Source organism: Cyphomyrmex costatus, unplaced genomic scaffold, assembly GCF_001594065.2.
Source record: "Cyphomyrmex costatus isolate MS0001 unplaced genomic scaffold, Ccosl1.0 scaffold51, whole genome shotgun sequence".
NCBI classification, from domain to species: Eukaryota; Metazoa; Arthropoda; class Insecta; order Hymenoptera; family Formicidae; genus Cyphomyrmex; species Cyphomyrmex costatus.
The window spans coordinates 1860362-1876632 of record NW_017279354.1 but is presented as its reverse complement, the minus strand read 5'-3'; the positions used below and the strand labels follow the sequence as shown (position 1 = coordinate 1876632).

The 16271-nt window shown below is 28.2% G+C and overlaps 1 protein-coding gene across 5 annotated transcripts in view; it reads right to left on the bottom strand.

Moving 5' to 3' along the window:
- Nucleotides 1–7370: 7370 nt before the first annotated feature.
- Nucleotides 7371–16271, bottom strand: part of sky (GTPase-activating protein skywalker) — a 29735-nt gene continuing 20834 nt past the window's right edge. The window contains exons 7-11 of one of the 5 annotated variants that reach the window (XM_018546076.1): nucleotides 14648–14677; nucleotides 11952–12038; nucleotides 8503–8661; nucleotides 7935–8164; nucleotides 7371–7700 (exon numbers count right to left, since the gene is read on the bottom strand). In XM_018546076.1, the coding sequence (XP_018401578.1) occupies nucleotides 7559–7700; nucleotides 7935–8164; nucleotides 8503–8661; nucleotides 11952–12038; nucleotides 14648–14677 (648 nt within the window). In that variant the 3' untranslated portion in view covers nucleotides 7371–7558. The remainder of the gene's footprint in view (nucleotides 7701–7934; nucleotides 8165–8502; nucleotides 8662–11951; nucleotides 12039–14647; nucleotides 14678–16271) is intronic. The other 4 variants (XM_018546075.1, XM_018546078.1, XM_018546077.1 and 1 more) reach the window with 4 other exon arrangements.

Sequence of the window (16271 nt, the reverse complement as noted above, 5' to 3'; positions counted from 1 at the left end):
TTTCACCTTAATAGCCTTGGGTGCCTTCCAACAAGCGACGCAGATGACACGATGTATCAGTACGTCTTTGTTGTTTGTCAATGTTAAACAAGAATGAGGTGATCACTGTGTTGTACTATGTCGCTTGTTGGAAGGCACATCCCCGGATCTACAATACGTGTTTTAAGCCTTAAGCTGTAAGAAATTAACCAATTACAATGTTTGTGATAAGGCTCAATATGTATTAAACAACTAATATAAAGTGATAAGGGCAATGAGCTAATAATTTTCGTTAAAATCTTTAAATTAATCTAATATATTGCGAAAAATATTACGTAATTATGGCGTTTCGTCCCAACTTCCACTACTGGACTCATCAGTAAGGCTAAGGCATTGTAGTGGAAGCCTACCTTAGACGCCTGTTTAAGTTATTAAATCGAGATTCTATATATACAGATATACGCGTATCAAAGCACTTACGAGAATTTTTGCGAACCAATTACAGTCGAATTCAAGGAGAATAACCGATTATAATTCGTCCATTTCTTATGACTTAAAGCTTAAAACTCTATTGTAGATCCGGACTATAGGGTGCGTTCCGCTAAACGCCCGCAATGCTCGCAACGCCTGCAAAGCAAACCCGTTCCATATAACAACCGCGTTCGTGTGGTCGTTTAGTGAAACGTACTCTTTCACTGCCACTTATGGCCTCATACAATTTGAGAGGTGTTTCTCTCGGTTTTCGATTCCATCTACCTTTCTGTACGCGATTGGAAAATTCTTGCGAAACACCGCGTGCGTGCGTGCGAACGCGTGTGTATATATATAATTAATATAATAAAATACAATTCATTCTATATAATAATAACATTTTCTCTTTAAAGATTATATAACTTTAAATATTTTATTAATTTTTAATTTGTTTTTAAATCGCAGTCTTATCGATGATGTAAACAAAGGAAAGGAAATAATAAATTACAATTAGAGTTTTAATTTAACTTAATTTTAATTAAGATTTATACGATATAGATTATTATATTTACATCATTTTTTTTGTAATCAGGGAAGAGTATAATCAAGTAAGAGATTACATTAATTAAATTACTAGATAATTTCTCTCTCTATACAAGATTCTTTAATCTAATTAAATCAACGCAAAAAAGATGATAATCTTTCATTACCATTTCACAATTTATAACTTTCTTAAAATGTACATGTAATAATTACCGTTGATATCGGCTAAAATAAATATAATAATTAAAAATCTTAATCTTATTATTTTTTAAATACGATTGAATTTTTTAATACAATGTGTTTGAATTAGATATTAAGATTTATTTCTGTAAAGAAATGTCAGTGATAAGAAATACTTTATATAATATTTATACATATAATGTTTACAAAGTTTTTAAAGTGTAGAACAAATGTAGAATAATTCCACATAATGTTACTTTATTTTAAAGAAATAATATAAATTAATTATATTCACAGATTTTTTTAATGTCATTCATAGATTTTAATATGTCTTTCAACATTATTAAGATCCAAGATGCTACGAGCATCAAAATTGTTAGATTGTTAGTCAATTTAATTCGTGATAGTATAATACAGTAGTTTATTATTATAGTTTGTAAGTCTAAAAAAAATTTCGGCGCGCATTTAAGAATCTACATACGTAGTATATAAATTCACACGCATTATATAGAAGCACCCGAGATAGTTTTGACCGTTACGGCATATCTCATCGATGTTTATTAATTTAAAGAAATAAGTTGCGTGTCTTGTGTTCGCGCGGACTATTTGTTGAAATTATATAAAAAAAAAATTATAATTAATAATGTATTTAAAATATCTGTAATAATAATTGACTATAACTAAAGAAGATAAATGCTACATTTATCAGTATGAGAATTAAAATTTAGATTAAATAGGTGAAAGTAAGAACTATTATAACTTGATTAATAGAATAAATGTTTCAGATAAGTATATCAATCATATATCTATTTTTTATAACATAAAAAATCAATTAGTAATTAAAAACTAACTCATACTCGTAATGGGGGTACAATGAAATATTTTTTAAATCTACGTAATTTCCATTTTCCGACACTTTCATTAAATATTTTTGCTAATGTCGCACAAACTCTCTTCTTACCCGAAAAGCGCCAATGTGCGTATAATGCGTTTTAAATGTACATTTAAATCCGTATTAAGAACATGTAAATGCACATTTAAAGTGCATATTTTTCCTGCATTATATGCGCATTTAATGTATACTTTATGGCAACGCATTCCAAAAAGTGTATCTATGCTTATTGAGGAGCCCAATTAAATTCTATCTACTTATTTAAGCGGCAAGCACAGAAATAAAAAATAAAAATATTACTACGTCGACCCGCCATCAGAGGTCTATAGATATTCGCGAAGACTCGCAAGTGCTTTGATACGCGTATATCTGTATATATAGAATCTCGATTTAATAACTTAAACAGGCATCTAAGGTAGGCTTCCACTACAATGCCTTACTGATGAGTCCAGTAGTGGAAGTTGGGACGAAACGCCATAATTATGTGATATTCTTCGCAATATATATTAGATTAATTTAAAAAGGTTTTAACGGAATTATTGGCTCTTGCCCTTATCTCCTATATTAGTTGTTAAAAAAAAAAATTAAATGCAAAATTAAACACTTTAAATTAAGCACCTTCCTCTTCAGTATGCGTTATAATTTTAATTTTGTGAACATTGAAAATGACCTCGTGTAAGGTAGAAACGTTCGTTGTTTTGTTTAAAATTTAAATAAGTTTCGCAATAAGAATTATTAGTTTCCGATTTTATCGTGTTAAAGATTGATATAAGATGCAAAAGAGCATTAAATAATTATTAAATTGTTAATCAATGATATTACTACTTAATCGTGATATTAGTACGATAGTTTATTAGAGTTACGTTTCAAGACCGACATTGTTCGGCGCGCAGTTTGGAAAGACTACATATATCAGTATATAAATTCACGCGAAATTATACACACTGGGCAACAAAATTAACGCAACACCCGTTTCACTCTGCAAAAATAGGCAAACTTCAAGATAGAATAACTGCGTCAAAAATCATCATATCGAGATGTTTTAAAGAGAAATATTAAACTTTACTTACAATTAAAGAAATTTGTTATGACTTTAAAAAGTTTTTTCGTACATTGCTTCGCGACCATTCTTCGCGGAGGTATGTGAAATTTGAATTTTATTCTTTTTAATGCTGATTTTAAATGACTTTAATTTTGTTCAGTAGCTGCATGCAAACTTCAAGATAAAATAACTTCGTCAAAAATCGTCGAATCGAGATGTTTAAAAAAGCATTTTAAAGCTTGAAATCTCTACTTTTCAGACTGGTTCTTCAAAAAACGGTCTTACTGATATTTCATGAAGTTACACAAACATAAATAAAAGTGCGTCAAACCTAAAAATTTTTTACGAAATTTTGAGATCTGATAAATCTTTATTTATGTTTGTCTAACTTCGTAAAATCTCCGTGAGACTACTTATTCAAGTAGCGATCTGAAAAGTAGAGGTTTCAAGCTATAAAATGCTTTTTTAAACATTTCGATACGATGATTTTTGACGCAGTTATTCTATCTTGAAGTTTGCCTATTTTTGCAGAGTGAAATAGGTGTTACGTTAATTTTGTTGCTCAGTGTATATAAGCAATTAAGATCCAGCTACTGTTGTAGGCTTCGATTCGTATTAGTTATGTTATTACATTATGGTCCTTTGAATTTAATATTGTTAAAATTTTAAATCACTTATTAAGTGTATAGTTCGCAACTCTGTTTATATAGTAAAATTATTTTTAAATATGTCTTTCTTAAAAGTGTATTATTAATTGTATTGTTTTGCTCGTAGCTTTTATTTTTCATAATTGATTTATAACAATATTAAATCTTTAATTACAATCACCTTCTTTTAATATTACGTTAGCTATTATTAAATATTTTAAAAACAATTCGCTTCTGGAAAATAAAAGAATTCACGCTGTATGTTCATAAATAATTTGATTCAATATAATACATATATTTTATTATATACAAAGGAATTTGTTACATAAAATTCTCATCGTCGTACATGTAGGGCATGTGATAACGAACATGTTAAGATGTTTTTTTATTATCCCTTAACCCGATTGTTATAGAATGTTTTTTTCACTTAAATTTTTACGCCATACTGATTACTTTTTTCATATTGTGCATGTATGTCTACCTGTTGTAACAATTTAATAATTTACATCGACAAAATAGTGCACTTAGCAATAATGCTTTTTAAAAATATAAGTATTAAATATATATTACAATAAGAAATGTTATATAGGAAAATATATTTCTTCTGTACATATATATATATAAATTTCAAATTGGACTTTATACATAAAAAAATAATTTCTACTGAATATTTTACTATGTAATAAATATCTTTGGAACATATATATTGTTATATAACAATCGAATATATTTTTTATAAGACAATATAAAAAATATTTTTATAGAAAACGAAAATATTTTTATACAACATAAATTATTTTTTCTAAAGTATATTTTTAAATAAATATATACTATTCTTGCATCTGGTTTATATTTTGCTTTACGAATCAAATTTATAGGTAATTATGCATTGTAACATTTTTGTGTACATGTATGACACAACACATTTATAATAATTCCATAGTTAAGATATACAATAAGATTTGATAAAAGATTGTATCTTAATTATGAAACTATTATTATTTTATGGATTTTGTAAGCATTGAACGATTATAACTATTATTTAAGTGTACTCTTTTAATGAAAAATATAAATCAAGAAAGAGAGAATATAATTTTTCGGGTTAAGGGTTAATACTTGTAATGCGAATTTTTGTTAGAAACTTTAATAGAAAATAATTTTAAAAATTAACAATTCTAACATAAATGTACAATTTTGCGAATATAAATAGTTTGCATATAGAGTCATCTTTCAATAAATTGGAAATCAAATTACGGATTTGTAATTCTGTAATTGGAGATCATCAGATTGTTGAATACTTAAATAATTATACATTCTTAGATTTTTAGATTATACTCAACAATCCTATATACATTTTTGTTTTATTTATATACATTAACGTAAAGTCAATCTAGCATTGAGCTGAAAAATTCATTTCACAAAACGTCGTACTTTTCTTGTAATATATTATAATATTTTACTGAATTTTAGAGAACTGATAAACATTCCCGATTAACATACATTTTTTTGGTTCTCATATAAATAAATAATTATCCTTCGTGTTTTCGGCACTTTTTTACTTCATTTCGCGTAATTCTTAATTAACACAAATTTAACATACTTATGGTCCATCCTGTATACAATCTACATATACATACACGCAGTTTACGGCGTGTGTATGTGCGTTTTTGCGCGCGCGCGCGCGCGTGTGTGTTTAGTGTTATATGTGGAATTTTATGAACAAAATCTGGATTCTTCTGCTTCTAACAATTTCATTAAAACTACAGATAACAACAATAAGAGATAAATAACCGTTATAATAGATGTGTGTGTACACGAACATCAATAACGAAATTAACGACAAGCGCAGTTAAAACGATCTGCGAGATGGTTTACACATGACATATATATATATATATGTATACTTATATACGTATATACACAGGTGTACATACACACAGTATGTGTTTTTTGATACACACACATGTATAAATAAACACATACATTGTGCTATATATATACACACACATATAACAATAATTCCTAGTTCAATGAATATTAAGTATTCGTTTAAACAAATCAGCGTGCGCTTTTTATATGTACATATGAAAAATCGCGAAATTTCGCATCGCGACTGTATGGCCTTCGTAGCTTATTGTCGAAGCTCGGTTCGCAATAACGGCATAATAATAGCTACATTTTACGAAATAATATATATTTTATTTCGTTTTGTACCTCAACGACGGGTAAACTCTAGAACTGACAGTAAATCCGCAAAAATTAAAGAATATTGTCTAATAAGTATTATGTGTAACGTATGGACAATACGAATAATTTTTAGAGCAGAGAATCAGTAGCTCGCAATCAGAATAAATAATGTCATTCTATTTTGAAATAAAAGAAATCAAATAGTCTATTATTGATGTATAGATGAAAATGAATTGATTCTACTTGAAGAAATAAAGAAAAAAAGAAGTAAAATTATTTTGAAAGTATTTTTTCTGCTCACATACACACACATACACACACGTTCTTTGTTTAAATATATTCTTTATTTAATATAATTAGAAAAGTGAATGAACGTAAGAAATAGAACGAATTTTAATAATGCATGATCAAAATTTATTTACGTTATTTAATGTTGAATTTAATTTACGAGTCACCCGCCGCCGAGTTATCTAAATATACATGCAAAATTAAGAAAATGATTATTGCATGCTAAGTGAAAGAGACGACAGAAAAGAATAATCTCAAGCGGCAGAGAAAACGCCAAAAAGTCTAGTCTTTCTTTTTTCGTCCCAATATATTTATAAGCAATGATATTACTATATAGGCATCATGGATATATCTTTCGATATGCCAAGGTATGTTCTCAGGCAATATTTTATGAATATAAACATATATATTTTTACTTATCGCGTCTGGAACAAGTATTTAAAGCTATTGAAATATTGCCTACAATACTTTGCAACTACACTGCCGACAATGGTCATTATAACAAGCTACTTGTTTTGAAACGTAGCTTTAATTGTCTCATATTATAAATATACCTATAGATTCACAAGACAATCGTTTTATGAATCTATAAGTCATAACTATTAATTATTACTACCAACAATATTTGACAGTTATATCATTGAACGCATAATTGCTCTGAAACGTCATCACTATAATGTATTTTTAAGTCATATGTAAATTGATGTTACTTCATCAATTATTGCCACCAATAATCGGCAGATGCACAATTGGCAATAATTATCGTAAGCAGTTGTTATTTTGTAAAGTGTATTTTGATGTATTGTACTTTGTGAAATTTGTTTAAAAGGACAAAAACATTTAATTTGATTGCGTTCGGATTGTTTGTAAGATAATCACTATATTTTTATTTTATTATTAATAAAAAGTTTAGGATTTCTCAACTAATTCATTTATTACCTATTATTGTTTCACTTAACTATTACTTGTCTTGTCCAACTATGTTATGTAATCCTAATACTTTCATTTTTAATAATTTTTTTTCTTTTCAGTAGCATAATAAATATTGCAAGTCTAAATCTAAGTTTGATGTGAAAAAATGTCAAATAATTCCTAGAAATTAAATAATGAAAAATATTTCTACGCACACAATCAAATAGAATATTTTTATCCTCTTATATAATATAATCTCACATTGTGACATTCTTTGCATATGAATTTACTAAAGAGAATGATACGCGGAGACACATTCATGACATATAACACAGTTTAGTACGTATATGTAGAAAGAGAGTCACTAAATGGCAGTAGGGAATAAAACAAACTAATACATGGCTGTTTCTTCCCTCTTCAGGCACCGGCGAAGCCATACACTTCTAACACTCTAATCTCGAAATCACCATTAGCGCAGAGGGGTGGATTGTTAAAGGTCGAACATCGATCCGTCTTACCGAATCTTATATTTTCGTCCATCCAGATCGCTTGACCATCCCTGAAATAAAATAATAGATCCATAAATTTTAATATTTTTCCCGAACTACTATAATACATAGTACTAAATTGAAATCGAAATCTATAATTAAATGTAAATCATTTCGTATAAAATATGTTATTACTTCGAAATACAATAGAAAGATATCAAAACTTTCTCTTTCCATATTCTTTGCCCTTTTGTGCAATAGCACTTTTAAACAATTTATCAACATTAATTTATATCAAAACTTACCCGCCACCGATAGTTATCATTTTCGAATCAGCAGCCATAAATAGCTCGGCTGAATGATGTACTCTGGAGTCATTATGCGATGAATCCATACCTACCCAAGGATACTTGGCTCGTTCAGGATACAAACTGAACAGGAATGTCTCACCAGTACCAAAGTATGCTTGTCTTTGACCTTTATCGTCTTTCAAATTACGTTCGCACCATCTAGTAGAACAATAGGCTCCAAATACCTGAAAAATACCGTAAAAATTATAAGATAAAACTGCAAGATAAAACATGTAAATTTTTGAGATCTTAAATAAAATGTATTAAAAAAACAAATCAATATCTTTTATCAGCCTATCGAGAATTTATATTTTGTAGTTATTATTTTATAAGATTTTTAGACGCATAAAAAGTTCTTGAAACAAAGAATAATTTACAGCAAATGTCAAATCAATTTTCAAGTTAAAACTTCGAACAATAATTAATAAGATATCTAATAAGTGTATGTATATATAAAATAATGTTAAATATAAATATTGTTTGCTTATGCACTAAAAAGATACTTATTAATGATTACACTTACTTCGTTATTACAGGTTTTTATCATCAGAAGGGTCGGTTCATGCTGCTCAACTCGCACATAAAACGTCGTCAAAGAGCATCCATGTTCTTCAGTCGTGTATAATAAGGTAGGTTGATACATCGTAATCCTCATCGGTAGCCATGACCATAGAGTAAATAACTGGTAAGTAAACAAATCCAAATCATTAATTAGACGTAAAAGATGATTTTTACAATTGTGCAAACATTAGCTTCTAATGGTTTACTAGTAATTTAAAAGGAGCAAACTAAATAACGATAAGACATGCGCTGATAAATTAAATTAAAATGATTATATCAACTATTGTATGGAAAATTACAGTAACTGATATATTAATAAAGATTATAGTAATTAATATGTTAATAAAGATTTTGATATCTTCTTGATGAGAAGAACTCACCGTTTTTTAAATGCATTTTTCTACAAGATATTTAGTGAAAAACAAAAAAATAACTGATATTGTTTTTTAAATTAAATACACCTTTTCTGAAAATCTCATTGGCTACGTTTACACTGAGAGACCTATATACGGCTTGGCCTATAATGCGACCTAAGATGGGTCACTGTAAGCGACCAGAGTATTTTGCGGTCTTGGCGCTAAATTCAAATCACGAATCTAAGATTAATTCGACATTTGATGTTTTTGGTTATTAATTTATGAGATTCAACAGAAGCGCAACAGGAACAATTGTTGAACACGAACTTTTTCAATTTTTTGAACACAACGTTTTAAACATTTTTTGAACAAGTTGCTCTTTATGAGAAATATATGTCAATCATACGTAACCAACGACATGACATACGTCAATTTGAGATTAAATGATGGTTGTAGGTAGGGTGACGCGCATTTATACCAAAGTTACAGGCGGCCTATTTCAGGTCAGGTCACGAAAAACCGAAGCCTGGCCTCCAGTCAGGTAATTTTTCAAGTATTTACAGCGAGGAGGACCTAAATAATTTAGGTGGAATTTGAGATATAGGCCGTGGCCTAAATCATTCATGGTGTAAACATAGCTATTTATACTGTATTTTTCCATAATGAAGCAAAAGAATATCGAGATTTTTTGTTGGCAATCTTTTGTGTTTTTTAGATAATATTAATCATGAAAGATGTAATATTTGATATAAATATATGTGTAATCTGATCGAATATTTGTAAAATAGAAACTATACGTTGCAAAAAGAACTCACCTATTTTTACTAGAAGAGTTTAATATTTGTCATCTCGTTGTTTTTTAAATTATTTATTAACAATTAACAATAACAAATTTACTAAATCGTAATTATTTTAACATCATAAAGTATTATTTTTTTATATTTACATTTATATATACACATATATGTATATCTATAAAAAAATATAGAATAAAAAATAATTAAAACATTTCCTATTTATATCATAATAGGTATCGCAAACATTTTCTTATAAAGAAACATCAATTATAACAAAATGTGTTTCTATCTCGTTTACGTGAGATATCAACAAAATACGAACAATACGCTGATATGCTGAAATTGTATGCTGCGAAAGTAAACATCCGTATCTTTTGCAAATCAGTGCATAATATCATTCGTCATGCAACAGTCAGAATAGCATCAATCGGTTAGAGATAAAAATACAAATGAATGTTATCGAGACGTCAACATGGGTTCTTGTGCTAGTAATGAAATGTATCTTTTCAATTGCACGTTTAGTACTTTTGTTTTCTAATTTTTCTCTTTCACTCTTTCTTCCTCCAATACAAGGAAACATTATAATAATATTTAATTTCGAAAATCACATCTGCTTTATTTATTCTCAATTGAATCTATTTTTATTTCGATCGATACCTCAATTCAAAGGTTTCAAGATTCCTTAGCGCAAAGTAAACCTAGATCACACACTTATCCTATCTCGAGATAACTACAAGGGGATTACATAAACTCTCTCTATGCAATTATACAACAAAATATTTCGATCTTACTTTGAAACATTCTGTATATATACAAGGTTTAGTAATTTGAAACTGAACGATTTTTTTTTCGAGCTTGTAGAGAAATGAAGATTTAAAGAAGTAAAATAATAGAAATAAAAAAGAATAATCTTTCAGTATTAATAATATTTTAGTATTTTACTTATTTATTAGTTTTATTTATATTAAGTTCTAAACCTATTATAATATCTTATAAATCAACATTTTTACATCTAATTACATCTTTCATAAACATTTTTCATTATTCTATTTAATAAATTTTGATTTTGATTTAATTCTTGAATTTGTTGTAATACGTTATTTTTTAGTGGAAGAATATGTTAAGATTTTTCTTTAAACACTTTTATTAAGATAATTGCTCGCTTACAGCAGCAAATTCAAGAATTAAGAGTTATTAGGCCACAGTAGAATTTTCAAAAATTTTCGAAATTTTTTTTGCTTAAATGATACTTTAGGGTCTTAGAAATAAGATATAAAATGTTTCATAGGTAGAAAAAGTTTGTAACAGCTCATTAAGAGGATTTTGCCGAAGCGCCTTCCGGCGCGCGTAAGTGCCTTGACTGCTTTTGATGCGTCAAATCCTATTATCCTTGTACCTCTAGGGATAATAAAGAGATTGAAGAAAGAAAGAAGAAAAGGAGATTAAATTCAGAAGGGAGCAATATATGGTCCAGGCATCGTAGATTAAAGGTAAATACAAAATTCTTATATTTAAACACCACTTGAAACTTTAAATGCATTTTTCTCGAAACCGTGTTTTTTAAATCGGGTGAAAGGACAACTCGGTCAAACTGTTTACTGAATCCTGATTGGTTGTTGGATTAACAGCGACCAATAGTAATCAGTAGTTATCAGTAAACAGAGAAAGAACGATCATATTATTTCTGCCTCTCACTCTACTCGTCTTTCTACCCCCACCACTACCATCAGCGGTCCATTCTATATGTCGATGATCAATATTTAAACTGTAAAAAAGATAGGCAATAAAGTGGTTCATTTGAATTTTCTCTCTTGAATTTCATATGTTCATAAATTCTTGTCAAAAATAGGCTTCTTTTTTTCATGCGTTACTGCGGCCTAACTACTTAAATCAAAGTTTATATAGTTTTTGAATAAAGTAATAAAAAAGTTTTAATGAATGACTCCTTGTTAGAAATATAAGTGCTTATTTATAAGCTGCTATTGTTAGAATCTAACATAAATAAAAGGGGTACGATAATAACGATTCTCTTATATTTTACAATATTTATTACTTTAGATCTTTTTTGCTTTATGACAAAACTTGATAAAATTATCAGACTCTAGGCCTAGACTACCGAGCTTTGTATATATTTTTATGCGATTGCATATACATCAACGACGACAATATAGACATGCCACAGAATAAAGACCTACGATTACTTGACGAAGTTTTTAAATCTTAACTCAGTCGATGAAAAGACGGCCATGAGTACTTACATCAGGCATGTCTAGGATCTGGGAGCATATACTTTGTATGGGATAAACACCCATTGATAGGGCGCGTGGTCCAGGACTGTGTGCGCCCTACACACCCGGTACCATTTAATCCATCATTCCAGTGAAGGCAGCACAACACAAGACAGCACAAACACGTCAGTTATATCGATGTACAGTGAAGAGCACTAATGGTACCAATGCGAATTTTGCATGTACCCACTGCACAAACGTTCCACGGAGATATTGGATACTTTTTAGTAACGTGAAGTTACACCAAAGAATATGGAATATAAATACTATACATTTACTAGCCTTACGAATAGCCGCACAGAATTTCATGAATTTAATATTGATTATCCCGGACAGTTTAGAGCAGTGTAAAATCCTATGACCTTTCACTACAATCATATCATATTGTGATATCGGAAGAAAAAAATTAGTGTAATGTTTTTCTTGCACTATACATCGAAATAAATTAGGTTTCTTTGCATGCTATAACTTAAATTCAATAGAATTTACACATATAAAATATGTGCCGAAGAAACTATTGTTTTGATCCGCAGATTAATAAATAACTGTAAACCTTGATTAAACTTATTTTAATTCTATTCTTGTTCATTCTTGCAGATGATACAAACGTTTACGGCATAAAATTTGAGTGCAAAATCTTTCGAAAATACTAGAAAAACTTATATGATCGCTTAACACAGCAGAACATTATTAAAACATTAAAATATCTCAAAGTCTGTAATGAACATTCATTCTGCTACCCTTATTCAACGCTTTTCTCTCTACAAACTATTCGTTTATACATTCCTCTTCTGATCATTTTATTTTATTATATAATTATACATAAAACAGCTATAAAAGATTTAATATTGATTTTTTAATTTAATATTTGTAATAAATTATTAAATTTATATTAATAGATAAAGAGATATTAAATATAAGTATAATTTTAAATTTCCTACTTTGTATCACACATTCAATAAAGCCTATCTTATATTATAATCTTATATTAAAATCTGTTTATTATTATATATTATTATGCACAACAATGGTAATAAACAGCCAGTGTATTTCTCAAATGTTTAACTATTTAATACATATTATTACATTGTGATTATATATTGTTCCAAATATTCCGAAATGTTACAGGTCTTTTTAAGATGTTGGCAGATAAAATAGACGATAATATTGATTTCCAATATGATAAAAGAGATGCCCTTGATTATATTAGGACAAAGAGGCAGAACGACCGGACAATTTTTTAGCTGTAGTAAGCTTGAAGACGATTTTAGATATTTAAAAGATATAATTTTAAAAAATTTCAATTTTACAATTTTTAATATTATGTACAATATCTTAGAAACTAAGCTTTATATTCTTAATGATATTTTTAACTTCATATTAAATCTCTGTAGTCTCTATTATTTAAAAGTAAAAGTTATTTAAAGATTAATTGAAAAGTATGATTTTTATATTTGTTCTTTGTTTCTATGTTGTGTACTGATAGAATTACAAATTGTTGTAGTATAGATTGGAAGATATAGAGAAATATATAGAACTTAGAACTTTCTAAAAAATCAATGAATGTAAATAACGTTATATCTACGGAAAACATCTTCTAAAAATTGGCATAATATCTGAATCGATACCATAGAATTACATTCAAGAAAACAGGGTTATGAGTTTATAACAGATAACACTAAAAGGGGAATGAAACTAATACTAAACGTTTGCCAAGCAAAGCTTAATTAAATTCATGTAATTCTGATAAGATCCTATTATTTGTAAACTTTCATAGTTTAGTCAATTTTACCGATTATAATCCATTAAAAATATAATTAATCCGTAAATTTGTCAAAAAAATTACCATGTTTAAAATGCATTACAAAATGAAACTCCAAAAGAATTAATTCATTTTTTTTTAAACTTCTCTTCCTTGAGCCATATTATATTATAATGTTAAAAAATAAAAAAATATATAATTTTTCTCTGTATATACTGAAAAAAAATTTATATATTTTTGTTTCTGATTCATAATCTAATATGGCTGCAAAAAGAGATCTTAAGAAGAACCTTAAAAGAAGGAAGAAGAAAGAATAACGCGATAACAGAACAAAACAGCTATATATCTTTTAATTTAATCTTTTGAACATAAGGAGCTGCGCATATCAAAGAAATAGGGAACAAAAGATAAAAAATAAGAATGTCAATCTATCAGAAACTGTGTATTCCATAGTGCATGATTTCTGAAAGGATTGCAATTCTTATTCTCTGTTCCTTACTCTTTTAATTTTGCGCAGATCCTAAAAGTTGCTGAATTATTTATTTGTTTGAATACTGATCTTGTGAGTAGTTATAGATCGTTTACGATTGCAACCTGCATTGATACACGCGGAGCCACACTGAAAAAGCCAGCGAGAATTTTACATTATGCGTTGCAGTAGACATTGCTGACGAGAATATTGGTTACTGTCGCGTTGATAATGGAAGATGTATTAAAGGAGTCACTGCGGATGGATAAATAACAGCAACAAAGCTGGCACGACAAATGTATGGCGATGAGTAAATACGTGTAGAGTATGAGTGTAATATGATATCTCAAAGTATAAAGGGGAGAAATAAAGGTAAAGATGGGCAGAGCACATGAAATTGACAACACATCTCCTAAAAAGATAATTATACGATACCCTGTCTTTGTATGTGTCTTCACACTCTTTCTGAAAACAAATGGAATCATTGAGAGATTCGAAGGTTTACCGAACCCTATAAGAGACTACTTTAACACGCTGGGCTGTACAAAGCAGAGATTGAAACCAGTACACAGGATATGCAGTAAATTGTAATACAACCAACTTAAAACAGCCATTTCTTATAAAAAAAAAGGATGTAAAAAAGAACGTTTAAAAGAATATAATAATTTTTTTTAGATTGCGTAGTTTTCAGAGAAACTGTTTTTAATGTAAAAATGTATCTATTCGACTATACATTGTGTGTGTGCGTGTGCGTGTGTGTGGTATTAATATATCGAATATCTTGTAACAATTAATTATAATTGTGAAGTACAATATTATATTTATAATTGTTGTATTCCATTCACTTTGAGAAATCGTTATTATTTATGGTTAAGAACCTATCACATTAGTACTATTTTTTTCGAAAACTACGCAATCAAAAATTAAAACTTGATAAAAAATTTTTTCACAAGAAATTGTTTTCTTATTGGGTATATCACGATTTATTGAGTATTCTGAAATTTCATCGAGTTAAGATTTGGATATTGTAGACATACAATAATGATCCTTATGTTTATCCGTAAGTAAATAAAATGCGATAATCGGCATAAGGTCTTTTCTCGCATACCTGTAATATCGAAAATCAAACTAAACGAAATTATCGGTTTCAATTCTCATTATAAAGAGAAATTATATAAAATATCCCCTGTGTGTAAGCAACCCCTTTCATTCCTTAAATTGAAGAAGATAGGCTATAACAAATGAAGTTTATATTTAATAGTTTCAATTGTCTCCTTTGTTTTAGGAAATAAAAGGGGATATTTACATATGCTGAAACAATAAAATGTTGCATACTATGTAAAACTATAAATACTTCATATTTGTATCTGTAAAAATTCTATCAATTAAAATTACATTCATGCGTATAAACTCCAGATATATACTCATAACAATGTTCTGCTTTTGGTGGAATTAATATTTCTGCAGAAAATAATTTAATTAATATATTCAATTTTAATTTATTACTTAATTTCAATCTATTACATTAAAATTTGTGAGATAAACACATTAGTAATCTCATACAAAATTTTTTAATGATTAAATTTTTATATAATATTTTAACTTAAATTAAGCGAAAATACATCCATACTTAACTACCAGTCAGTTCGCTTATAGATATATGAAGATATATGAAGTAACCCATCGTTGCGCGTACATCTCCATGTTTAAAAATTAATTAGTTGATAAAAAATTGAAAGACATGTATTTAAAAAATTGAATTAATACTTTTTTTCTTTCTTTAATAAACTTCAATATTTAAAGATTAGAAAAAATACTTGTTAAAAGATTTAAAATTCCAACAATGAACTCCCGTGCATATTTTACATAAGTGCAGCCAATATAATTGGAATTATAATAACAGAAATTTTATGCACGATATGCATTACGTCCACAAAGACATGCTGAAAAAATTACCAATTTTTACCAATATTATTCTCCTACTAGCAATCAAATGTATTTATGTCATTACTATCCAGCTTATTAAATTATAATTTTAACTTTTCTATAAGTTTCTATA